At 40.5% G+C, this 25,983-nt stretch overlaps 1 protein-coding gene across 1 annotated transcript in view; it reads right to left on the bottom strand.

The window, feature by feature from the left end:
• sgip1a (SH3GL interacting endocytic adaptor 1a) overlaps window positions 1-25,983 on the bottom strand; it is a 217,083-nt gene that overhangs the window by 70,242 nt on the left and 120,858 nt on the right. The window contains exons 7-11 of the mRNA XM_060829768.1: window positions 17,909-17,932; window positions 15,442-15,466; window positions 13,883-13,934; window positions 11,261-11,346; window positions 10,104-10,196 (exon numbers count right to left, since the gene is read on the bottom strand). Of these exons, the coding sequence (XP_060685751.1) occupies window positions 10,104-10,196; window positions 11,261-11,346; window positions 13,883-13,934; window positions 15,442-15,466; window positions 17,909-17,932 (280 nt within the window). The remainder of the gene's footprint in view (window positions 1-10,103; window positions 10,197-11,260; window positions 11,347-13,882; window positions 13,935-15,441; window positions 15,467-17,908; window positions 17,933-25,983) is intronic.

Here is a 25,983-nt window from a genome sequence, read left to right as displayed (position 1 = left end):
ACATTCATTTATAACACATAGGCCTCTACAGTTGTCACTGTAGTTTAAAGTTCCCAGATGCTGTACTGAAGAAAAGGGGGTGGGGCTGAAAAGTTGGCAGTAGTAATGTGGGGCAAGGGATTATTCCTCAGTCAGTGAGTTCTAATTTGAGCATGGGGTGAATGTCAAGCATCAGTGACTGGGTGGGGGTGGAGTTTTAATAGTTTATCAACAGAAATAGAAGCGGTTGGGCCAGGAGCCTGAACACTTCATACCGAACCTGCATCTTGAGATTCCAATCAATTCGATTGTGAAAGGGGAAAGATTTAGAAGGGATCTGAGGGGTAACTTCTTCATGCTAGGGATGTTGCATGTACGGAACGGCTACCATGGAGGATGGAGGAGTTGAGAACAGTTGCAACAGATAAAGGGCATTTGAATGTGTAAAGGGGAGGGTTTTGGAGTGGCATGGGGCAAATGCCGTCAAATGGGACTAGGATAGATTGGGATGGCTGGTCAGTATAGATAAGTTGGACGAAGGGTCTGTTTCCATGCTGTAATTAAGATGTTGAGTAACATTGGTTGCATTTTCTTTGAACTGCAGCAAAGTTAAGAATATCAGCTTTTTTCTGGAAGGGTAGACTTTAAAATACTTGCTGAACTTCAAAAGGAAATGAACAGAGTTGGGGATCTGGAAAATAGCTAATTAGTATCTTTATTTAGATACAAGACCCATGTTATTCATGCAACTTGGGTGATGGGCTTTGAGAAGAGAGTGAAAGAGAGCGAGAGAGAGCGAGATCCAGAAGTCAGTTAGGAACTCAGATTGGAGAGACTAAGTTCATGAGGATTTAATTAAGGCTGGATTTGATTAGCTTTGACTAGAAAGAGGAATCTCTATGATACCTCTCATTGTAAAAGTTATATTGGATTAAAAGTACACTAGTTAGAAAAGAAAAAGGAAAACAGATCACCAGGAATGGAGAATATCTCGTGACAGGTTCCAGGAGAGTAAAAGGTACAACTGTGACATGTGACTTTGGACATATTAAAGGCTTCCAAAACTCTTCCAATTTATGCATGAAAAATCTGGGATAAATAGCTTAAAAGATTAGATGGTAGAGAAGCACTGCCAGACATTTAGGGTGTTACTTTATACTTCTCATAAAACCTTTATTTGCTGAGAAGTGTAAATCATTGCTAACTTGGAAAGTAGAGGATGGTATCAAGTTGAAAGTGTAGGTATACAATGTTGTGAAAATTATGGTAGACCAGAGGGAGAACATTTTAGAAACCTGTTAAAGAAGATTTAAAATTAGTAAAAATAAATTGAGTAAAAGAGCAAGCTTCTTTTTCCAAAAAGATAATAGTAGTATAAAATACTTCCTCATCATTCAACAGCTTCCATTTCAGCAGCAGGAGTCGAGAGAGCGTGAGCTGGGGAGTGTGAGCCAGGAAGGTAAATTTGAATATAAAATACTTAACTTGCGAGTCCAAAGGAATGGGGTCGGGTGGCATTACAAGTCAGGGATTGGATCACAGCTGCAGACAGGAAGATCGACAAGGAGGGTTTGTGTACAGTCAGTATGTGTGAAAGTCAGATATAGGAAAGGAGCAGTTACTTTATTGGGTGTCTTCTACCGAGACAGAGGAGCTGATAGGAGACAGATTTTGGAAAGATGCAGAAGTAACACGGTTGAGTTAATGGGTGACTTCAACTTCCCTGATATTGATTGGAACTTCCTTAGTGCAAATAGTTTGGATGGAAAAGTGTTTGTCAGGTGTGCCCAGGGAAGGCTTCTGACTCAATATAGGCCGATTATAGGGGAGGCCATATTGGATTTGGGTTGAGAGTACAGTGTTGGAAAAGCACAGCTGATCAGGCAGCGTCCAAGAAGCAGCAGAACTGAAGTTTTGGGCACAAGCGCTTTTTCAGGAATGAGGCTGATGAAGGGCCTACTCCCAAAATATCGATTCTCCTGCTCCTCGGACACTGCCTGACCAGCACCACGCTCTTGACTCTGATCTCCAGCATCTGCAAATGTTCTTCCTCCATATTGGATTTGGTGCTTGGCAATGAACCAGCTCAGGTATCTGATCTCTCGGTGGGATAGCATTTCGGTGATAGTGATCACAACTCCTTGACTTTTGCGATAGTCATGGAGAGGGACAGGAATGGGAAAATATTTAATTGGGGGAGGGGGAATTACAATGCTATTAGGCAGGAACTGGGGCACCTAAATTGGGAACTGATGTTCGCAGGGAAATGCACAACAGAAATCTGGAGGTTGTTTAGGGAGCACTTGCTGATAATGCTGGACAGGTTTGTCCCACAGAGGCAAGGAAGGGGTGGAAAGTTAAAAGAACCTAAGGAGACAAGGGATATGGAAGAATTCATGAAGAGGAAGAAGGAAGCTTACTTAAGGTTGAGGAGGCAAGGATTGGACCAAGCTTTACAGGGTTACAAGGTAGCCAGGCAGGAACTGAAGAACTGACTTGCGAGAGCTAGAAAGGGGCACGAGAAAGCTTTAGCGGGCAGGATTAAGGAAAACCCTAAGACATTGTACACTTATGTGAGGAACACGAGGATGTCCATAGAACGTAGAACAGTACAGCACAGAACAGGCCCTTCAGCCCATTATGTTGTGGCGACCATTGATCCTCATGTAAGGTAAACCTAATATGCGAACCCTCAAATTTCTGTGACCACATGAATGTCCAGCAGTCTTTTAAATATCCCTAATGACTTCGCTTCCACAACTGCTGCTGGCAACGCATTCCATGCTCTCAGAACTCTCTGCATAAAGAACCCGCCTCGGACATCCCCTCTATACTTTCCGCCAACCAGCTTATAACTATGACCCCTCATATTAACACTTTCTGCCCTGGGAAAAAGTCTCTGGCTATCAACTCTGTCTATGCTTCTCATTACTGTGTACACCTCAAGTAGGTCCCCTCTCTTCCTTTTTTCCAATGAAAAAAGTCTGAGCTCAGTCAACCTCTCTTTGTAAGATAAACCCTCCTCTCCAAAGCATCCGCATCTTTCCTATAAAAGAGCAACCAGAACTGGACACAGTATTTCAAGTGCGGTCTAACCAAAGTTTTATAGAGCTGCAACAAGATCTCACAGCTCTTAACCTCAATCCCCCTGTTAATGAAAGCCAAAACACCATATGCTTTCTTAACAACTCTGTCCACTTGGGTGGCAATTTTAAGGGATCTATGTACCTGCATACCAAGATCCCACTGTTCGTCCACACTGTCAAGAATCCTGTACTCAACTTTCAAGTTTGATCTTCCAAAATGCATCACTTCGCATTTATCCAGGTTGAACTCCATCTGCCACCTCTTAGCCCATCTCTGCATCCTGTCAATGTCACGCTGCAGCCTATAACAGTCCTCTATACGGTCAACATCTCCACCTTTGTGTTGTCTGCAAACTTGCTAACCCATCCTTCAATCTCCTCATCCAAGTCATTAATAAAAGTTATCCAGACAGCTAACTTTCCCTATATCCCATTCCTCCTGACCTTCTGAATGAGCCTACTATGGGGAACCTTATCAAATGCCTTGCTGAAGTCCACATACACCGCTCGACTCTCATCAACTTGCCGAGTAACATCCTCAAATAACTCAATAAGATTTGTGAGGCATGACCTGCCCCTCACAAAGCCGTGCTGACTGCATTTAATCAAGCCAGATGGTCATAAATCCTATCCCTCAGAATCCTTTCTAACACCTTGCAAAAGATAGACGTGAGACTGACTGGTTTGTAATTGCCGGGGATTTCCCTATTTCCTATTTTTGAAGAGAGGAATTACATTTGCCTCCCTCCAGTTCTCATGTACGACTCTGGTGGAGACCGAAGATGCAAAGGTCTTCGCAAGCGGCGAAGCAATCACATTTTTGCTTCCCAAAGCAGCAGAGGACAAATCTGGTCTGGCCCTGGCGACTTGTCAATCTTAATATTTGTCAAAATTTTCAGCACATCAGTTTCCTCAATCTCCATCCATTCCAGCATGCTTACCTGCTCCTCAATGGTTTCATTCACTGCAAGGTCCTTTTCTTTAGTAAAGACAGAAGGAAAAAAAAACTCATTTAGGGCTTCCCCTACCACCTCAGACTCTATACACAAGTTCCCTATGCCATCCCTGATCGGCCCCACTCTTTCTTTGATCATTCTCTTATTCCTCACATTTGTGTAAAATGCCTTCGGATTCTCCCTAATCCTTCCTGCCAAGCCTTTTTCGTGCCCCCTCCTGGCTCTCCTCAGACCATTTTTGAGCTCCTTCCTCGCCTGCCTGTAATCCTCTAGAGCTGAGCAAGACCCTTGCTTCCTCCGCCTTGCGTAAGCTGCCTTCTTTCTTTTGATGAGATGCTCCTCTGCTCTCATCATCCAATGTTCCTTTATCTTACCCCTTCTTGCCTGTCTCAGAGGAACACATTTATGCATCACTCACAACAACTGTTCCTTAAACAGTCTCCACATGTCTATAGTGCCCTTTCCATGGGACAATTGCTCCCAGTCCATGCTTCCCAACTTACATCTGATAGCATCATAGTTTCCTGTTCCCCAATTAAGTACCCTGCCATTGTGCCTGCTTCTCTCCTTCTCCATAGTTATGTAGAATGTGAGGGCAGTTGTGGTCACTACCACCAAAATGCTCTCCCACCGCAAGATCTGACACCAGCCCCGGCTAGAGTGAGGTGGCATTGCACAGTAGAGTGGAATGCCAGCGTGAGGGTAAGGCTTATCAGGGATAGTGGAGGGAACTTGTGCTTGGAGTCAGAGGAGGTAGTGGAGGTCCTTAATGAATACTTTGCTTTAGTATTCACTACTGAAAGGGACCTTGACATTTGTGAGGACAGCAAGAAACAAACTGATATGCTTGAACAGGTTGATGTTAAGGAGGATGTGCTGGAAATTTCAAAACACATGAGAATAGGTAAGTCTTCTGGGCCTGACAGGATACACCCAAGGTTATTACTGGAAGTGAGGGAAGAGACTGCTGCACCTTTAGTGATAATCTTTATGTCCACACTGTCCACTGGAGTAGTACCAGATGATTGAAGAGTGGCAAATGTTATTCCCTTGTTCAAGAAAGGGAATAGGAAAAACCCTGGGAATTACAGACCAGTCAGTCTTACATCTATAGTTGGCAAATTATTGGAGAGGATTTTGAGACAGGGTTTACGATTACTTGGAAAACCGTTGCTTGATTAGAAACAGTCCCTCGCAGGTCATGCCTCACAAACTTTACTGAACTCTTTGAAGATGGGACAAAACACATGGATGAAGGATAGCAGTGGACATGGTGGTTTTAGAAAGGTGTTTAATAAGGTTCCCTATGGTAGGCTCTTTCAGGAAATAAGGAGGCATGGGATACAGGGAAATCTGGCTGTCTGGATACTGACTTGGCTAGCCCATAGAAGACAAAGGGTGGTAGTCGATGGAAAATATTCAGCCTGGAGCTTAGTGCCAGTGGTATTCCAAAATGATCCATTCTGGGACCTCTGCTCTTTGTGATTTTTATAAGTGACTTGGATGAGGAAGTGAAAGGGTGAATTAGTAAGTTTGCCATTGACATGAAGGATGGAGGAGTGGTGGATAGTGTTGAGGGCTGTTGTAGGTTGCGACGAGACAATGACAGGAATACAGAACTCGGCCGATAAGTGGCAGATGGAGTTCAACCTGAAAAAGTGTGAAGTGATTCATTTTGGAAGGTCGAATTTGAATGCAGAATATTGGGTTAAAGGCAGGATTCTGGCAGTGTGATGGAACAGAGGGATCTTGGAGTTCACGTTCATAGATCCTTCAAAATTGCCACCCAAGTTCACACACAATTGTTAAGGCAAATGGTGCATTGGCTTTCATTAGCAGGGGGGTTGAGTTTAAGAGCCACAAGTTTATACTCTATCGAGCCCTGGTTAGACCATATTTAGTGTTCAATTCTGGTCGCCTCATTTTAGGAAGGATGTGGAAGCTTTAGAGAGAGGGTGCAGAGGTGATTTACCAGAATGCTGCCTGGCCTGGAGGGCATGTCTGATGAAGCAAGGTTGAGGGAGCTAGGACATTTCTCATTAGAGTGAAGGAGGGCGTGAGATGACATGATCGAGATGTACGAGATGATGAGAGGGATAGATACTGTGAATAGCCAGAGACTTTTGCCACAGCAGAAATGTCTATGATGAGGGGGCATAATTTTAAGATAATTGGAGGAATGCTTAGGGGAGATGAGAGGTAGGTTCATTACAGAGTGTGGTGGGTGTGTGGAACGCACTGCCAGAGGTGGTAGTAGTCAGATACATTAGGGACACTTGAGCGACTCTTGGATAGGCACATGGATAATAGTAAAATGAAAGGTTTGGAGGTTAGTTTGATCTTATAGTAGGATTAAAGGTTGGCACAGCATCGAGGGCCAAAGGGCCTGTACTGTCCTATGTTCTAAAGCTATTGACTGTCATTGGAAGTCTGGCTTCACAGGACATTCTGACAAGAACTGTACATATGACAGTTTAGGCCTTCACTGAAACGATGCCAAATGTGCTGCATATGACATTTTCCCAATGACTGCTCATGTTATTTGCTACTTCTACCAGTCTGTGGCACTGGTAAACTATGTCTGAGGCAGTTCACTGCCACCAATCCTCCCTTGTCTACAGCCTATCTAGTGATTAGTGGTAGAGGACACTACCACTAGATAAGACCCTGGGTCGGATGGGATTTATCCACGGATCCTCTAGGAAGCCAAGGAAGAGATTACAGAGCCTTTGGCTTCAATCTTTATATCATCATTGTCGACAGGGGTAGTGTCAGAACACTGGAGGATAGCAAATATTGTTCACTTGTTTAAGAAGGAGAGTCAGGGCAACTCTGGAAATTATAGGCCAGTGAACCTTACTTCGGTTGTGGGTAAGGTGTAGGAAAAGGTTATAAAGAGATAGGTTTTACAATCATCTGGAAAGGAATAATTTGATTAAGGATAGTCAACACAGTTTGGCAAAGGGTAGGTTGTGCCTCACTAACCTTATTGAGTTTTTAGAGAAGGTTACAAAACAGGAGGATGAAAGTAAAGTGGTTGATGTAGTGTATATGGACTTCAGTAAGGTGCTTGATAAGGTCCCACATGGTAGGCTATTGCACAAAATATGGAGTTTCAGGACTGATGATGATTTAGTGGTTTGGATCAGAAATTGGCTAGCTAAAAGACAGAGGGTGGTGGTTGATGGGAAATGTTCAGCCTGGAATCCAGTTACCGTTCGTGTGCCACAAGGATCTGTTTTGGGACTACTGCTGATTGTCACTTTTATAAATGATCTGAATGTCGTGTAGAAGGATGGGTTAGTAAATTTGCAGATGACACTAAGGTAGACAGAGTTGTGGATAGTGCCGAAAGCTATTGTGGGTTACAAAGGGACATAGATAAGATGCAGAGCTGGACTGAGAAGTGGCAAATGGAGTTTAATGTGGAAAAGTGTGAGGTAGTTCACTTTGGAAGGAATAACAGGAATGCAGAGTACTGGGCTAATGGTAAAATTCTTGGTAGTGTAGATGAACAGAGAGATCGGAGTGTCTTGGTGCATAAATCCCTGAAAGTTGCCACCCAGGTTGATAGAATTGTTAAGGCGGCATACGGTGTTTTGGCATTTATTGGTAGGGGGGGTTGAGTTCCGGAGCCACGAGGTCATCCTTCAGCTGCACAAGACACTGGTAAGGCCATACCTGGAGTAATGCGCACAGTTCTGGTCACCATATTATAGGAAGGAGGTGGAAACTTCGGAAAGGATTCAGAGGAGATTTACTAGGATTTTGCCTGCTTTGGAAGGAAAGTCTTACAAGGAAAGGCTGAGGGAACTGAGGATGTTTTCATTGGAGTAGAAGGTTGAGAGGTGACTTAATCGAGACATACAAGATAATCAGAGGGTTAGAAAGGACGGACAGTGAGAGCCTTTTTCCTCAGATGGTGAAGACTAACACGAGGGGATATAGATTTAAATTGACTCAGTAGTAGGGGCGTGGAACAGCCTGCCTACAACAGCAATAGACTCGCCGACATCAAAGGCATTTAAATGGGCATTGGATGTACATATGGATAAAAATGGAATGGTGTAATTTAGATGGGCAGATTATTTTCACAGGTTGGCACAACATCAAGGGCCGAGGGGCCTGTACTGCACTGTAACATTTTATGTTCTGTGTTCTATGATACACCATTGTGCAGCATGTAGAGGAGAAAACATGAAGGCTTATTGCATGATAGCAGTGAGCACAATTACATTTGGCTGGACATAACACAATTCCTTACTCCCAATTCCTCTGCCTCTGACACATTTTTCCCAGGAGCAATTCTATTCCATGACATCCCAGATGGTCTCCTATTTTAAGGACTGCAAGTTCCCCTCCCACGTGATCAACAATACCCTCCAGCATATCTCCTCCACTTCCTACACTCCTGCCATTGAACCCCAACCATAACAAGGATAGAACCACCCTGGTCCTACCTTCCACCCCACTAATCTCTGGATACAGTACATTATCCTCTGCCATTTCTGCCAACTAGAATCAGAATCTACCACCAGAGGTGCATTTTCCCACAGCATCTACTGTGTCCATTGCTCTTGATGTGGTCTCTGCTACCTGGAGGCAGAACGCCAACTTGTGGAGTGTTTCAGGGAACATCTCTAGGATGCATGCACCCAACAATCCCTCTGTCCTGTGGCAGACCACTTCAATCCACGCTCCCCCACCCCCCCCCCCCAACTCCACCCAAAGACATGCAAATCCTGGGCTGCCTCCACTGCCAAATCCAGCCTGGAGGAAGAACACCTCATCTTCTGCCTTGGGACTCTTCAACCACACAGCATCAACATTGACTCCATTAGTTTCCTCATTCCAGATCCAACCCTCTACCTCAGCACTGCCCTCTTGACCTGTCCATCTTCCTTCCCACCTATCCAGTTCACCCTCCCCACTGACATATTACTATCGTTCCTCAGCTGCATCCACCTTTCACCTTCCCAGCTACCTTTCCCCCAGCCCCACCCCAACGTTCTCCTGCTCCTCGGATGCTGCCTTACCTGCTGTGCTATCCAAGCACCACACTTCGACTCTGACTCTCCCGCATCTGTGGTCCTCACTTTTTCCTCAAATTACTAGGGTAAACTAGTGCAGGTATATCTGCTGGTTCCAAAAGCTACTGTCGAGTTCCTCGACCAACAATCGATAAAACATTCTGGTCACCAACTGGCTACAGTTTGTTGCCAAGTACAAATTGCTACTCTGTTTCCTACGGTAGCTAGCCATCAAAACATGATTGGCTATAAAGAGCTTTAGGATGTCCTGAGATTGTTACACAAGCTATATTTCATCTTTTCTATTTACTGATTGACATGCAGCACCCTGGTGATTAAGAGCTATAAGCAAGCTTTTCAGCCACTGCCAACACTATGCAAATGGAGAGTCAGGCTGGAGGTTATACTCCAGAATTTGGGGCAACTTTGATACAATTATGGACAGTAGACAATGAAGAAAGAGTTCCTCATTAAAATAAAATGCAATAAATTTTGCTCTGCAGTTACTGGCTTAGTCAGAGATACATTGTTGGAGGAAACTGTTCAACACTTACGACCATGACGGTATTAGAATGAAAAATTAAACTGTCCCCATTGAGCAAATGTTTCAAATCTAATCATATAGTTGTTCATAAAGGATTCAAAATCATTCATCTGTTCAAACATCATGGGGTTGGTGTGCCGTTCATTATACCTTCAGGATGAATTATATGTTCATAAGCTGTGTCAATTGAGTTTATGGTACCTATCAACAATTAACAATGCATCTCTGAAGAGTAGCTCAATTCTAAAACTTGAACAGAAAAAAATAATTATAGCAAACAAAAACTGAAGAGACATTCAGGATAGATATATTGCAATTGTAAATAACAATTCAATTAACTGTAAGACAGGATGGGTCAACTTATGTTGGCCTATTACTATCCAGTAATTTGCACATTCTAATTAATACTTGTTTAATTATTTATTTAATTATACATTCATGTAAAATGCTTGTACTGTGAACTTGGAATGATCTTATTGCAGAAAATAAGCAGTAGCTGTCCACTTACTTCCAATAGGAAATGACCGTGTCGACAAAGATGACTGTCTTTCAGAATCAATGGCTTGGAACGGCCCCCAGATCTCAGGTTGATCAATGACAGCTTTAAGATATGACCAAAATTAGCCAGAAAATTATCACTGGTCATAAATACACTGAATAAGTTGTATGTTTTATAATCAATAGATTGCACAAACTCTACAGTTCACCAGAAGTCATATGTCACAAGCTGTTTTGATCACAACTGTGAAGCCAGAATTATACCAAATGCCTGACTGAAGTTTGTAGGGTCACTGGGAGGATTACTCAGGTTTGGTCACCCAGCTGTCTATATCTATTGGATTGTTTGGTGCTCAGCCACCCAGGTGAGGAAAATTAGCACTGAACAAAAGGACCAATACCTAACATCTCGGAAGTGGTGGCATTCAGAACATTTACACAAAACTGACTAGCAAGGCAAGCATAGGTCTTAGTAAAGGCTGGTGGCTCCTCTATTTGCTTGGTGTATTAGATGTCACACAAACAATAAGTTTTTAAATACTTCATTGGAACTTTCATGTTGCACTTGAGTTCACACAGTTCCCACCTATGCATAAATGATCTTGTACTGTGGTCGTCTGCATTATTTTCTGTGATGGAGCCAGGTTTTGAACATCATAATTACATGTCAAAAAATACAAAGAGGAAAACATGAGAGAGAAAAAGTATTTATCTCTAATCACATATAATCTTGACTCTGCACACCACTTCATATCCATGCTCCGTATTACAGCATCAGATTTTGACTTCATCTTCATGATTTTATCTATTATTTATTTGGAAAGCTGTACTTTCCATCCTCAAAGCTGTTCTCTCATGATTGATATCAAGGACTTGCAACTTTTTTTAAATCCTTGTACCCTCAGTGGAAGTCAGTGTTGATAAATCTGTCTGAACTACATGAAGGAAAACTCTAACAAGGACATATCGAGCTAAAAATTTCAAATATTAACTAAACACTCTGTATGGTGGAAGTGAAAGCTGAACAATAAAGTTGAAGTTTTTTCGCAATCTAGAAGCACAAGGTGCAGTGCGTTAAGAAGATATGGCATCAATAACATACCATACGTTATCAGACCCTGCACAGGCATACAATGCCTGAACCAACAATAAATGTATGTCATGTACCTTCTGATTTTATGCCTTCAAAAGCAGACTCCAATGGTGGGCCAAAGAGTGGAATCAGAGATGCTGTATCCTCTGACCCCTTCTTACTACTAGGAGAAGAGAAAAAAAAAAGAGAAAGAAAAACTAATTAGACGTGAATAAACAAGTTAAAAGCAAATGAGAATCACTACATCTTGGTCTGACAAAATCAGGGTCTCTTATTTATCTTTTGTAAAGGGAAACAGGGCTAGACACTATCTGCGGAATCTTTAGACTCACTGCACCTGGGGATGATGGTCTTAAGAATGAAGTCATTCAGAGCGTTGGATGATTACTTGGACAGAAATAGTGTCCAAGGGTATGCAGAAAAGCAAGAGATTGGCACTAGGTAATGATGCTTAATTGAAGAGCCGGTGTGGGGACAAAGCAATGAATGGCTTTCTTTTGCACTGTAACAGTCCTGTGATTGATTCAGTGATTGAATTGTGAGCCAGAATATACAGTTGTCAAGTCATCTGCCTTGGAGAAAGAGATATATAAAAATACATGAAACGTATTCCTCAAGTCTTTCAGTTCTAACCGAAACTTTCACCTGCCACTTGGATAACTGTGGTTGTTTTGAGCTTGGTGTGTTCCTGAAATTGGAAGGCAGAAGCTGAAACCGTATTAAATTCTAGCTCCAATAAGATACTGTCACCATGAACAGAAAGGCAGAGGAATGCTGCGTAGCAGTTTCAGTGGTCATATAAGCAGGGGCATGAGCAGTAGGCAAAATCGTTAAGATAGGAAGCTTCAAATCAGTTTTCAATTATTGTACTAAGGGCATTAATCAGAACAGTAAGCCAGACTGTTTATTTTTATATTCATGTTATCTTATGTTGTAAATCAAAAAAAGTACTTTTTTACATTTGACTATTTGAGTTGTAAACCAACTTTTGACTGGGTGATAGTTGACAAAAATATTTTCTAAATTCGTTCATTTCACGTTGTTTAGATGGAATAATATGAACAATAATGACTAGAGTTACAACATTAATGCCTTTAACTGAGGATTATAAGCAAGATTGAAAGTGGCAAGAAAAGGAAAAGACTTGAAGAGGAATAGTAGAATATTTCAATCATATCTCGCACTATTTGATTTATGTTGTTCTTGGGATCAGCTCCTATAATTTACAAAATATTTTGTCATTTATAGGCTCACTAAACATTTATAGTTAATAGCAGGCTAACAAGTGCTGAGCAACACAATAGCAAAACTATCTTCTTATCAGTGGGGTAAGACTCTGTGACAAGTTATGGCCTCACGGTCACTACACCATTTTTTTTGTTATCTAGCTTCAACAGATAAAAACATTTCCAAGATTGACTGGATTGATTGAAAATAGCAGTGATCTTCAGTTTTGCAGCATCCAATACACAAGTGTTGACAAAGTGCCCAGCTTGTAAGGAGTGGGGGATTCAATCTAAAATTTCTCCAAAGATAAAAGCTTGAATATGCTGCACTCAACATGCCTGGGATTAATAGAATGATGGCAAAGTTAAGTTGCAAACACAGTGGAGTGAAATATGGCATAGAACTTTGATGTTACATTGTATGTACTGAGAATGCACCGACTTCTACACCCTTCCTTTCCATAATTGTTAAATGGATTTTAAAAACCTGAGAAAATGCAAAAAAATAAATAAATTTATTCAAAACTGTGACAAACTTAGTGATGGGTCAAATGGCCTACCTGTTCCTACATCTTATAGTCGAATGAAAGTCTGTGGTTGAAAATCTTGGCTGAAATTTAGTCCTAGCAACTGGGATTCACTTCAAATGGTTGGAAAACTAGTCTCTTCCTCTTGTTGAGTTTATGGGAAGGCTCAATACAACCTCTTGCCCTCTGGCATTTGGCTGTCCAGAGCTATCTTCTACTCAGGCAAGTTCCCAACAGGATGAAAGCCTACCCTGAGAACAGCTTACCAAAGCCAGCAGCAAAACAAAGAGCAATGGCTGCGACTGGTAACATCTCAAGGTCCAGTGATGAATCACTGCTGAATCGCTGGACAGGGGTGAGCAAGATGAAATGTGGGTTGTAGGGAAGAGGTCACCTGAGGGGGATGGGAACAGAGCTAGCAGAGGAATGATTTTCAAAACAGCCATCAGTCCTGAAGTTCAATACCATGATTGGGCACTGATTACCTGTCAATGAGGGTCCCCTCCTTCTCCCCACCCCCACCCCCCCAAGCGAGGCCAATCTCTGAACCTATTGCTGAACTTCAATGGGTTCAGAAATAATGGTGGCAATTGAATTATTAAACAGCCTTAGTGATATCCCAGTACCTGTGTGTGGAATTTCTGAATTGGGCCTGTCCTGTCCCACTTGATGGTGGATAGTTTTAACAATACCACAAATGTCATACCAGAAATCTGATGACGGTATACCCAGGCAATACTGTTACACCTCCAACCCAACCCTCATACCTCCTTCTGCACACTCCTTATATGCTGCATAAGCTGCTGAATATTTTGAAAATTTTCTGCTTTTATTCAATGAAAAAAAATTCTTCAGCAGGATTCCAGGGGAAGAAAATGTACTTGGTTCTATCACTAGTACTTCCTAGACAGATCCAGGGGAATAAACGATCATTTATACCAACCTGACAACTTCTGAAGTGGGTGTTGACCGTCTTGGTCGAGCTATTTCTTCACCTGCACAAAAAACAATTCATTTTCACCATGCAAAGAATTTAGAGTAAAACATTAAAACATAAATGATGATAACTTATCTGTGTTAAGTATTCAAATCTCCTTGATGCCATACATTAATGTGAAGGTGCTGGTTTTTGGACTGGGGTGGGCAAAGTTAAAAATCTCACAACACCAGATTATGGTCCAACAGGTCGCTGACAAAGGAACAATGCTCCAAAAACTGGTACTTTCAAATAAACTTGTTGAACTATAATCTGGTGTACACCATACATTAAATAATTTCTCAAAGTGTAGTAAGAAAAGATAAAAGTTAATCTGTAATAACTCAATACATAGTAACCTGGGTTCACTTAAAAAGCAAGCTTTTATGCACTAAAGTCTTAAACAGCACTAAATAATGAAGAAAATTAAGATTTGTTATCTGATGCTATGTATCTCTGACCTCCAGTCTCTGAGCCCTCTCTCCCTTTGTAATGTTTGTACTGATATAATGAGTTAGAAACAATCATTGTTTATACAGCCATATAGTCATAGAGGCATACAGCATGGAAAGAGGCCTTTTGGCTCAACTCGTCCATGCTGACCAGGTTTCCTAAACTGAACTCATCCTTTTTCCTGCATTTGGCCCATATCCCTCTAAATCTTTCCTACCATGTACCTATCCAAATGACTTTTAAATGTTCTAGTTGTAACTGCCTCTACCACTTCCTCGGTCAGCTTGTTGCATAAATGCACCACCCTCTGTTTGAAAACGTTGTCCTTCAGGTCCATTTTAAATCTTTCCACCTCACCTTAAACCTATGCCTTCTAGCTTTGCATTCCTCTACACTGGGGAAAAGACTTTGGCTATTCACCTTATCCATGTCCCTCATGATTTTATAAACCTCCATAAAGTCACCCTTTAGCCTCCAACACTCAGGGGAAAAAGTCCCATCCTATCCAACCTCTCCTTATAAGTGAGACCTTTCAGTCTTGGTAACATCCTTGTCAATCTTTCTTGGACTCTTTCTAGTTTAATGACATCCTCCCTACAGCAGGGTGACTCGAACTGTACGTAGTACTCCAAATGAGACATACTCAATGTCTTATACTGTATCAGGACATCCCAAATTCTGTACTCAATGTTCTGACCAATGAAGACAAGTGTCTCAGATGCCTTCTCCACCTGTCTACCTGTGATGCTACTTTGAAGGAGATATGTACCTATACCTTAGGTCTCTCTATTCCCTTAGATATTCCATTTTGTGGTCCTCCTAAAGCTGCCAAGGAGGCATCCGACATGCTGTTCCTCTTAACATTGGGATTGGCGAATTCACAACTTCTAACTAACTAACTTAGTGGCTTACCTCTCATCTATGGGGTTTTTTAAAAAAAAATCACAGCTGAGTGTCTCCTTATCACCAAAGAGCATTTACGGAAATTTGCCTTTCCTTTCACTACAAACACTTCTGCTACACTGTTAACTCTTCACTTTTGTTTATTAATGACAATGATAACAACAACTTACTGGATAAATTCCTTTTGATAACTGCCTGGAGAGAAATAGAAAACATATTAACTTATGGGATTTAAAATAAAAGCAAAGACAGACCGGTCTGGGTATATGATGCCAATCTTGTGCCAGTTACAGAGATGAGTAGAATAAATTCTCAGGGTTTTATCGGTGTTCAGACAGAAGGAATTTGGGTTTAGGATTTGGGTGAAATTTCCCTGTGTTTTGAAGAAGTGCTTTCTTTGACAGTCTTACCCATGGTAATGTGCTTTTCTCCTGTGAGTTCATGTCCCACTATTGGACACTCAAAGGCATAATCTACACTGCCAGCTCAATGCAGTATTGAGGGAGTGTTACCCTATCAGATCTGCCACTTCTTGGTTGGGATGTTAAACGGAGGCCTAACCTCTTTCTCTAACGTGTGTTAAAAAATCTCATGACACTATTCAACAAAGAGAAGAGGAATTCTCTTTGGTGCCCAATACTTATGTCAATCAAAATTTCTAAAACTGTTTATTTGATCATTTATTGCTTGTTATTTGGGGGAACCATGCTCTATGGAAACTGGCTGCTTCATCCCCTACCTCATAACGCAACAGTGACTAGACGTGGATATGCCAGTGTTGGACTGGGATGGACAAAGTCAGAAGTCACACAATACCAGGTTATAGTCCGAAAAGGTTATTTAAAATCACAAGCTTTCATAGCACCGCTCCTTCATCAGGTGATGTGGAGAAACTGCAACAGCAGAGCCAGACCAGTCAATTGGAATGAATAACCTCAAATTATAAAAAAAGGTCCTATATAAATGAAAGCTATTTCTTCTTCTAGCTGGATAGGAAATGCATCAGGACGCCTGCTTGTCAGATTATGTGCACCATCAAGTGGATCAGTTGGCCTGGATTCTTCACCCTTACTTTATTCATTAGTGCAAGTTGAGGACATGACAGTCTGCTGACAAGAGAAGAATGGCCACCTGGCTTAGGAACAGGGGTGGAGCTGATAATCTTGTTGTTTCCATGGATACTATCAATTTGTGGAGAAGAGGCTGAAGCTTTTCAAAAAGAATCCCTCAGATTAGCCTTTAAACTAGAACTGAATTTGCAATCTGGACTCCAGAGACAAAACTTCAGTTGACAATAGGTTTAGAATCTCACTGAGGCTCCATGTGCAATAGCTACAGCAGAGGTGATGATTTACTGGGTCTGGCATGGGGTGAGAGGATGTAGGAAGACGGGAGGGAGATATAAGTGAGTTGGTCAACCCTCAATTAGTTCTGTGATGATTTCTCTCTCATTCTTTGCCTAACTTCCAGAATTGGCAGTACAGTCCCCAATTCTTCAAATTGTAATTGTACCTCAGCCTGGCAAGAATAATCGAATCTCACTTGTGTATTTTCAGGACCGAAAAGTGAGCAAAAGCAGCAAAAAAAAAAAATCTTTGTTGAATAGAGTCTCAATGTTTGATTTGATTATCGTATGTACCTGTACAGAAAAAGCTGGAACATTCGACTTCCCATCAAGGATATTTTTCAGGCTTAACATCAGCTAACATGGATATGTGGTTAGGTAGAAATTAGAAAAGAAACAGTCCAAAAATGTATTCAAATTATTTTTGATTTTGTCTCTTAGTAAGAATACATTTTGAAGTGATTTTCTATGGATTGCCTTGAACAAGTTAGCAGTTCCTTATGAATCAACAAAGATTTTCTCCATTTACAACATAAAAGATTCAGAACAAAAGACTAAAATCATAAATTATATGTTCAAGGCTCACACTGACACAAGGTGGTAATTTTGATTTTGGGTGGTCACGTAAAAGATTTCACATTGATTCTGTTATACAATGCAGACATTTTTTCCTTCCGTACAAGCACGGCAATTATTCAGGTAAAGATTCATGACCAGTTCATTGGAGAAATTAAAATAGGTAATAATTGCAAAATTGTCAGCATTGCTCCTATCCTGGGAAGAAATGTAAAGAACTCTAACGAACAGAAAATAAATTATTTTGCCTTATAAATGAACAAGAGGTTGTCGCAAGGTAATTGTAGCGAAAAGGGTTGAGAACTCGAGATTAATCAACTCCTCTTCCAATTAAAAATCCTTAAAATACATATTTTTGACAATACCAAGTGATATCAGTTGTTATACAGATATGTGACTGTTTGTTTAAACTCCTGAATAACTGTAGGCCATCAGTTTAGTCATTTGTAATAAAATTATTATTTTAATGTGGTTTGAAATTATACATACTCTTTGGCAGAACAATATAAATTATACGTTGGTAGGCAGTACAATGTGGTATGAACATGAGAAGAATATAAATAGCATTAACTTCTGTTGAGTTTTTAGTTGCTCTGCGTAAGTTGTAGTCCAAAGCAACAAACATAACATGATTGAAAACCCCTTCTCCCAACGTACCGAATGATTTCTGTATGAACAAAAACTGGAGCATTCTAAATATACAAATCACAACAAACAGGGATACTCACTGGACTGCGCCTCTGTGATCGGCAAAAGGGAAGAGAGAAGAGATACCTGGTCAGAGAGTGATAGATTTGTGAACAACCCTTTCATTGTTAAAAGGTTAAAGTGCACATGAGTTTAATTATCAGAGTAAAAGGAAGAATCTCACATTTTTAACAAGGCAATTGTTCTACTAGATCTCATTCACAGATGCAGTACCTTAGGCTGGGAAAAGTGAACATTCAGTCTGCAGTCTCAGTTCTATTTGCTGATCAATGGACTTAACGTCATGAAATCCAGAAGGAAAAACCAGTAAAGATGGTGACTGAGACAAAATGATCTGACTCAAGTTGTACACTTCAAAATGGAGTTTTGGTATAACCAGGCAAAAGTGAGGACTGCAGATGCTGGAAACCAGAGTTTAGATCAGAGTGGTGCTGGAAAAGCACAGCAGGTCAGGCAGCATCCAAGGAGCAAGAAAATCGACATATCGAGCAAAAGCCCTTCATTAGAAATTTGGTATAACCAGTACATTTGTTTCCCAGCGTTATTGTTTTTTTTTCTTATAATGGTTTTCCCTGAAAAGTATCAAATTTAGATGTACTCCCTCTTACAACTTCTTGTCCCCCATCACATATCTTTCTTCATGTTGCATATATAATTTCCTGCTGGGAGGAACAGTAGAGAAAGAAAAAGGTTGGGAAACACTGAAGTCTGATAAGTTTTAGCTCTGTGCTGGGGTTTTCAATAAACCGTCATCAACAAGAAAAAAAAATGTAACATTAAAAATACAGCCCAGGGTTTTCTACTTTACTACTGTCAACCTATAATTTCGTGCCCATTACTTTAATGAAAGGACAATCACAATCCCAAAACAGAAGGCCCTTGTCACATACCCTTTGGAGGGTAAGATTGCCAATGTTTACACCTGATTTATAGATAGAGAGTGCGAGGGGGAACAAGCCTCACCAACAGTTAGCGTGGATATAGCCAGAGACTTACTTTTCTAACCTAAGCTCATTAAGCCTTACACCAGGAGTCATACTTCACTAAATTCTCTCTTCCTGTCAGGTGTACATTTTATGGTTACACAAACCTAAAAATTGAACTGTCTGCTCAAAACTACATAACGGCCACCCTTTCTTCACTTCAATGCCATTCTAGTCAGTTAGAAGTGTTCAGGACCAATGTTAAGTCTGGGCTCTAGAGGACACCTTTTCTGATCATTCCTTCTGCATCGTTACATTTAATAATGTCCTCTCACAAGAGTGTAGCTCTGATCTAACTGCAGGAACAAAACGAGTATCTTGACAAATGGGGTAAAAGGATAGGATATACAGGGAAGTAAAGATCTGATGATAAACAGATAAAGTCACAAGATAAGGGAAACGAATAGCAGATAGTTGAAAATTCTGAGCCGAAATGATTTTGTGATCAGTTGTCCTATAATTCAAAAGTTGTCTATCAAACAACTGGGAGGACTGTCAGAAGTAAAGTTGCAGATTGAGATATTATTTAGTGGCAAAAGCTTCAACGCTAATACCTATTAAGCCTAGACTAAAAAGAATGCTGATGGAATAAAATTTAAAGAGATAAAAGCTTGCAACTTAAGAGTTCAGGATAAGGATTAATATGTGATTCTTTCATGGAACATGGGATCAGTTCTGACTCCTACTACTCTGCTGGCTTTGTCAAATTGGTCATATTTATACTTATGGTAGGTCTTCTGGGCTCTGTGGGAAAATTTGCCTTGACAGCACAGAAAGGATGGTTGTGATAAGTAGTAGAGTCCTGCAGTGCTGTATTCCCAGTGTCCACTGTGGTAATTAAAGAGGAGCAGAAAAATAATCAGATTTATTCAGATAGGATTAAAAGCCAGGTCTGTTCATTTGGATGGAATCTTATACGGGTTTGAGTGATGTGGACGATGCTAGGAGTTGGACAACAATTTTAGTGAGGTCTATTTCAACATCAGGAACATCTCATGCCATCTTTTACACTTTTGCTCAGTTTCTTGCTGGGCAGTGACAAGTTGGCAATTAAAGAGTATTATGGCATGTTAAACACCTTATTTATAGCCCAACATGCATGAATATTCAACTAGAAGAAAGTGAGGAATGCAGATGCAGAGTTGAAGAGTGTGGTGCTGGAAAAGCACAGCTAGTAGGACAGCATCTGAAGAGCAGGAGTGTTGACATTTCAGGCATAAGTCAATATTCAACTTCCTATCTTACCAAACATGCCAAATGAGCTGGATGTCGAGAAAGCTCAACACTGAACACAGAGGAGGTAGCTGCTACCTTCAGCTTGCCATGTCCTCGAAAGGACTTCCTTTTCACTGAGGTGTAAAGAGCATCTCCGGGCATGCTCCATGGTCAATAGCTGTACGCACTCCTTGTCACAGACCCTGGCATCTGACATTGGCCAACCCTTCCCAACCACCATGGCACTATTTTGATAAAGTTGTAGGTTTCTCAGGAAGCACAGACCTGCATTGCAGCCTGCAAGAGTGATAGCACTCACTGTAGCACAGGCAATGTGCTCACAGGGTAGACAAGGATGTTTCCTAGGTTTGTGTCAATATCTGTTTCCAGTAGGTGCTCACAGGGTGCTTAAACCATCGTAGACTGTCCAGGTCAAGATGCCAGCATTTGATTCACATTGAGTGTATAAACTGTTGCCTGTCTTCATTGCCCCTTGTCTTCCATTTTGCTGGCTGCCAATAAAAGCTCATGTTTGGATTAGTCCAGTATGGGATCTTCTCTTGGAAGATGCTGTTGACAACCAGGCATTGAACAAGGAGTAACAGGTACTCAGAGGATCTTCAGACAGGATCCAAGTAAGGAAAGGTAAACAATATGGCATAGGGTTTAAATAGTGATGAGTAGAAGAGAGTGCGGTTGCATATACCAGTGTTATCATGATGCTCTATGTCATTAGCAGCTTGACCTTATAGCTCCTGTGCCATTGTGCTGTTGGTGAAGGATAACACTGGATTGCCAACACTTGGCCTGGTGCACAGCAACCTCTTAAAGATGGCACAGTTGCAACATTGTTTGCCAGATATCTGCTGAGTGCAGTGTTTGGGAATGGCGCATGATAACATGGGGCTATGATTAGATACAAAAGACATCATGGGGGCAGGGTTGAAAATTAATTGTGTGTTTGGTCAGTGATGTTAAGAAAGCCTACCAGACCTTGTGGCAGAAATCCCTTAAATAAAATTGATGCAACTTGCACTTACCAAAAAATTAAGGTTTAGTCCATAGATTTCAGGATGCTCTAACAGGGTACTAACAAAACAATCAAACAATCCTATTAGAGTCAGAGTTGTACAGCACGGAAATAGACCCTTTGGTTCAACTTGTCCATGCTCACCAGATATCTGAAATTAATCGCATGCTATTTGCCAACACTTGGCCCACATCCCTCTAAACCTTTCCTAATCATGTACCCATCCAGATGTTTTTAAAATGTTGCAATTGTACCAGCCTACACCACTTCCTCTGGCAGCTCATTCCATATACGCACCACCGTCTGCATGAAAACGTTTGCTTGCGGATAGTCTTGGTCTTTTCCCCAGGGTAGGGGAGTCCAAAACTAGAGGACATAGGTTTAAGGTGAGAGGGGAAAGATTTAAAAGGGATGTAAGGGGAAACATTTTAAAGCACAAGGTGGCGTTCATATGGAATGAACTGTCAGACAAAGTGTTAGAGGCTGCTACAATGACAAGATTTTAAAAAGGCATCTGGATGGGGATATGAATAGGAATGGTTTAGAGGGATATAGGTCAAATAGGTCTAGATTAATTTAGGATATCTGGTCAGCATGAACGATTTGGACAAAAAAGAGTGTTTCCTTCCTGTACATTTCCATGATCTTATATATGTTACACAAGAGTGGAGATTCTAGGTGGAGATCACATTTTAAAGAAAATAAATGGAATAATAATATACTGAGTATAGTTAATGTTGTCTCCTGAGCTAGCTGCAATTGCCAAAGGGAGTCAGAATTATTTTCCAGATGTTATCCTCCTTGGTGGTGTTCAGCCTTCGTTTCTATGTTTATTGCTTTTTCCAAGAGATTAGTTGCTGCTGGTGTGTACATTATTTCTAATCATGTTTCATACAATGCAAATATTCAGGCAAGTCTTGTAATAATCAGTTTATGATGAATTGTATTGGTCTTTTGAGTCACTTAAAAACTTTACCTATCAAAACAATGTTGAATTTCTGGAATAATCTTTTGGCCCTGGGGAATAATGTTGTCATGGGACAAATGGCAGAATTGTCAGCTTCAAATTTAATTACGAACATGACAAAATATGAAATGTTTTACATAAAAGGCAAAGCTTGGTTACATTTTAAGTGGATCTGATTTGTAAATTAATGCCCATAGGAAGGAAATAGCCTACTTGAGTTGTATGGATATAGTTCAAGACAAAGTAGTGAAATGTTAGGATTTCAATTGAAGCTAGTCAACATGTTCAACTTTTGTCTGTCTTCAAACTTTGTGGCAGATAACACTGTGGTGTTGGCACACCTGTTAATGGCCTTGATATAGCTGACCCGAAAGTTGGCAGAAATATGGGGAAGGTGCCTTAAATACATAAAAAATAAAGTGCCAGTAGCTGGTAGTGTGATAGGGAGTGCTGGATGTGCCCCATTGAAAATTTTTAAAAAACGATCCCACAAGGTTTTAAAAACAGCAAATGAAGTACACCAAAAGAACTGAAGGATTTTCTCAAAAGCCAGAGAAGTAATTGTAATATAAACTGGAGTTATTTTAGGGTTCTAGTGGGAGCTGGAATATACCAAATAGTTTTGTTGAATTGTTTGAAGGCCCTCCAAAGTATAAACATGGGGAGGGTCCCAACCAGAAATGGTAATCATCAAATGGTAATATACACAACAGTAACATATGTACATTATATCTGTAGTACATGATTTTCTCTTCCAAGGCAGCATGTCGGACAACAAATTTTAGAGTTAAATCTATTTATCCCAATATACAATGTCTGAAACTTATCCTTTAAAGCGGAGAGACATACAAGCAAAACTGCATGCTTCCCTTTTTTAAAAGTCAAAGCAGAGGAACCAGACAGCTCCTCTAAAGAGTGAAGCATTTACTAGAAAAATGAAATAATAGATTTTCCCACCAAGCATTTTGCATATTCACAAATAAGGGCTAGATTTACATGAGAACAGTTTGACAAATTATCTGCAAGCAGAATCTAATCTAATCTGCAGAATAAAAAATGATGCCCAACAGTACCATCATGTGTCATAATGGTGAAGACAATGGACAGCTCGTGGCTGGGGTGGGTGGGGGCAAAATATTGCTAAAATGTTTTCTGACAGTCGTGTCACTTTAAATGTTTTGTATAAAGGCAAAGCATTGTTAAATTTTTAAAAGGATCTGATCAATATCTTCATATGGTTAATTCATTTACAGTTAATAGATTGTGCACTACATGACTGTTTAGTATGCCTTATTCATTCACTTTGCAACATCAATCCACTCACAATCTGATAAAACTTATCAATTACAAATCATTTTCATTTCCAGCACAATGATTTGATTAAAGAAGCATTATCACTGTGACATCTTCAGGCTTGATATTGTATTTCATGTTACATATTAATAGAAAATTACATGGTCATTTCCTTATGTTAAAGGATTTTTTGACAATGTAAATTATCAGATGAATCCTTTCAATCATAGCAAAAGGTTGAAACATGGCTGTTTTTCTAAGATACACATCTCATAATAGGTATAGCACAGGTGCATGGTTCTGCAATTTTACATTTCAAAACACACAACTATTTAGCCAAAGAGTGACAGTGCTAACTTATACTGATGGTTTGTGTTTTATGCTGTATGATAGATGTGGACATGTGGTGCCTGGCGATGTAATGTTCTTTTCCGAAAAAAGGAATGAGGAGATTAACTACCTCTTTTCCTTGTAGCATCAGAGTTTGTGTCTAGTCCAGACTTAATGATGAGTCTGTTCTTTTTGCTTGCTATGTGGGCCTATCGTGGAACACATTTTAATGCCGGTGTTAGCAACTTTGAGACCACAACATTTAGCCATCACAACTTTTGCATTATGTTTGTTATCTCATTTAGAGAAATCAGAAAAGTGGATAAGACAGGAACATTCTTCAGAGATTGGTGCACATCCCTCAACAGAGTACTGGAAGTTGTTCACTGCAATTGGTTGCATTACCACTCGTGGTGGCTTGATGCAGACAATAGACAGAACCAGAGAAATGAGTTCCACTGCACTGCACTGCACTGCACTAAGTTCACTCTGTTCAGTAGAAATTAAGTTCCTTTTGTTTGTCTTGTGATGATCCAGTTAGTTAGTGTGCATTGTTGAACATCTGTAACAATAAAAAGTGATCAGCTTCAAGAGCTGAGAAACAGCAGCAAAGTGGAGATGGGGTATCTGTTTTGGGGAACTGATACTTTAAAGGAGAGAAGCCACCATGACAACTGGAGTTTGTCAGAGAAGGGCTACCCAGAGACAAACTGGGAATGTTGGATTGAAGAACCAATGGAGGAGTCAACTAGACCATGGATAAATGAATAGGTTAGCAATGAGAATCAGAAATGTCTGGGGCATTGAGCATTTGATGGAGAATTTAATCCAGGGAGACTCTGAGGCAGCATTCAGTGTTAAAGGGGGAGTACTGTGCCTTTGAGTGGAGATGGAAAGAGAAAAAAAAGCTGAAACCACTCAGGAAAGAAAGCAAAGGCAATTAGCAAGTTTGAACTTGTTCATTATTCGCTGTCCTTCACAAATAAGGGAAAAAGGCAGAAGTTAAGAAACAAGGAAAAAAACTGCAGCAAATCCATGGGAAAGATGGGTAATGGTGAGGCAAAAACAAGGGATGGAGTATTGGTTCAAAAGTTATCAAATGGGAGGAAGAAAAAAGAAAGACTGGAGTGATAGATAGCTGTCTGGCATTTCAATCACTCTAGAAGAGTATAAGGACAGGAACCATAAGATAGCTAATGCTCTTTCCAACGTGGAAACTCTAGTGGATGATCTACTAATCCATGGATACAGAGACACATTGGAAGAAATCATCACAGATCAACATTAAAATTATGTTACCAGATGAGCATAATGTTGAACAAAGAGAAAACTACAATGGAAGATACCGAAATGCAAGTATGCGAGTCATGTACTGATGGCAAAAGGACTTTGCCCAGATCCTTACAAGTTGGAGCTGAAGCAGAAACTGACAAATGGGATAGCAATATAATGATTTGTTGTATTTGTGAAATACTTAGCAAAATAGTCTAATTTGTTATCAGAATCTCTCTGCAATCTCACTGCTAAGGAGGTGCAGTGATATCAGGACACAGAAGAAAGCAGCTTTCACTAGAATCAGACAGCTAGTGAGGACAATGCTAGTGTACAGGTACTATGATATCAGCAATTAATTCACCTTGCGGTGTGATGCCAGTTGGACAGAACTTGGAGCAGAACGAACTAGTTCCATTTGTATCCAGGGCACTAACACAAACCAAATGTGCTATACTCTGTGCATTTTAATCACACCAATGAGAGAGAGAAAATATCATTACATCAGACTGCCTGTATTTGCTCCAATGCATCGACAGAGAAAGCTACTTCTTTTACAGGGATATTGTCTGGACAGGACATAAAAGTTGGGAAAGCAGATGTTCATTGCTGACGAGCTCTTGACAGCATGTCAGTAATGTCATAAGTTGAAGATGCTAAGAGACAACATAAAATCTTCCAGATCCAAGATGAAGCAAAAACATAAACAAACACTGTCTGGAAGTCATCAACTCAGCAGAGTTGTTGATTTGAAAGACAATTCCATGCTTAAATCAAGCAAAAACAGCAGGAAATGGAACTCTGCATGTAGCAAAGAACAGATAGTCCGAGCGCAAAGATATACCTGTTACTATTAAAGATCACTGGCATACAGAGAAGAAATGATAGTCCAAGATGGAATCTTGTAACATGTAAATGGAGTCATTTTCCTACTGGGGATGAGAAATGAGCTGCTCAGCGCATTTAACACAATTCCTTGATGGCTAGCATGAA

This window comes from Hemiscyllium ocellatum, chromosome 9, assembly GCF_020745735.1.
Source record: "Hemiscyllium ocellatum isolate sHemOce1 chromosome 9, sHemOce1.pat.X.cur, whole genome shotgun sequence".
Lineage (NCBI taxonomy): Eukaryota > Metazoa > Chordata > Chondrichthyes > Orectolobiformes > Hemiscylliidae > Hemiscyllium > Hemiscyllium ocellatum.
Note: the sequence above shows the minus strand (reverse complement) of the source record. Positions and strands in the feature narration are given on the sequence as shown.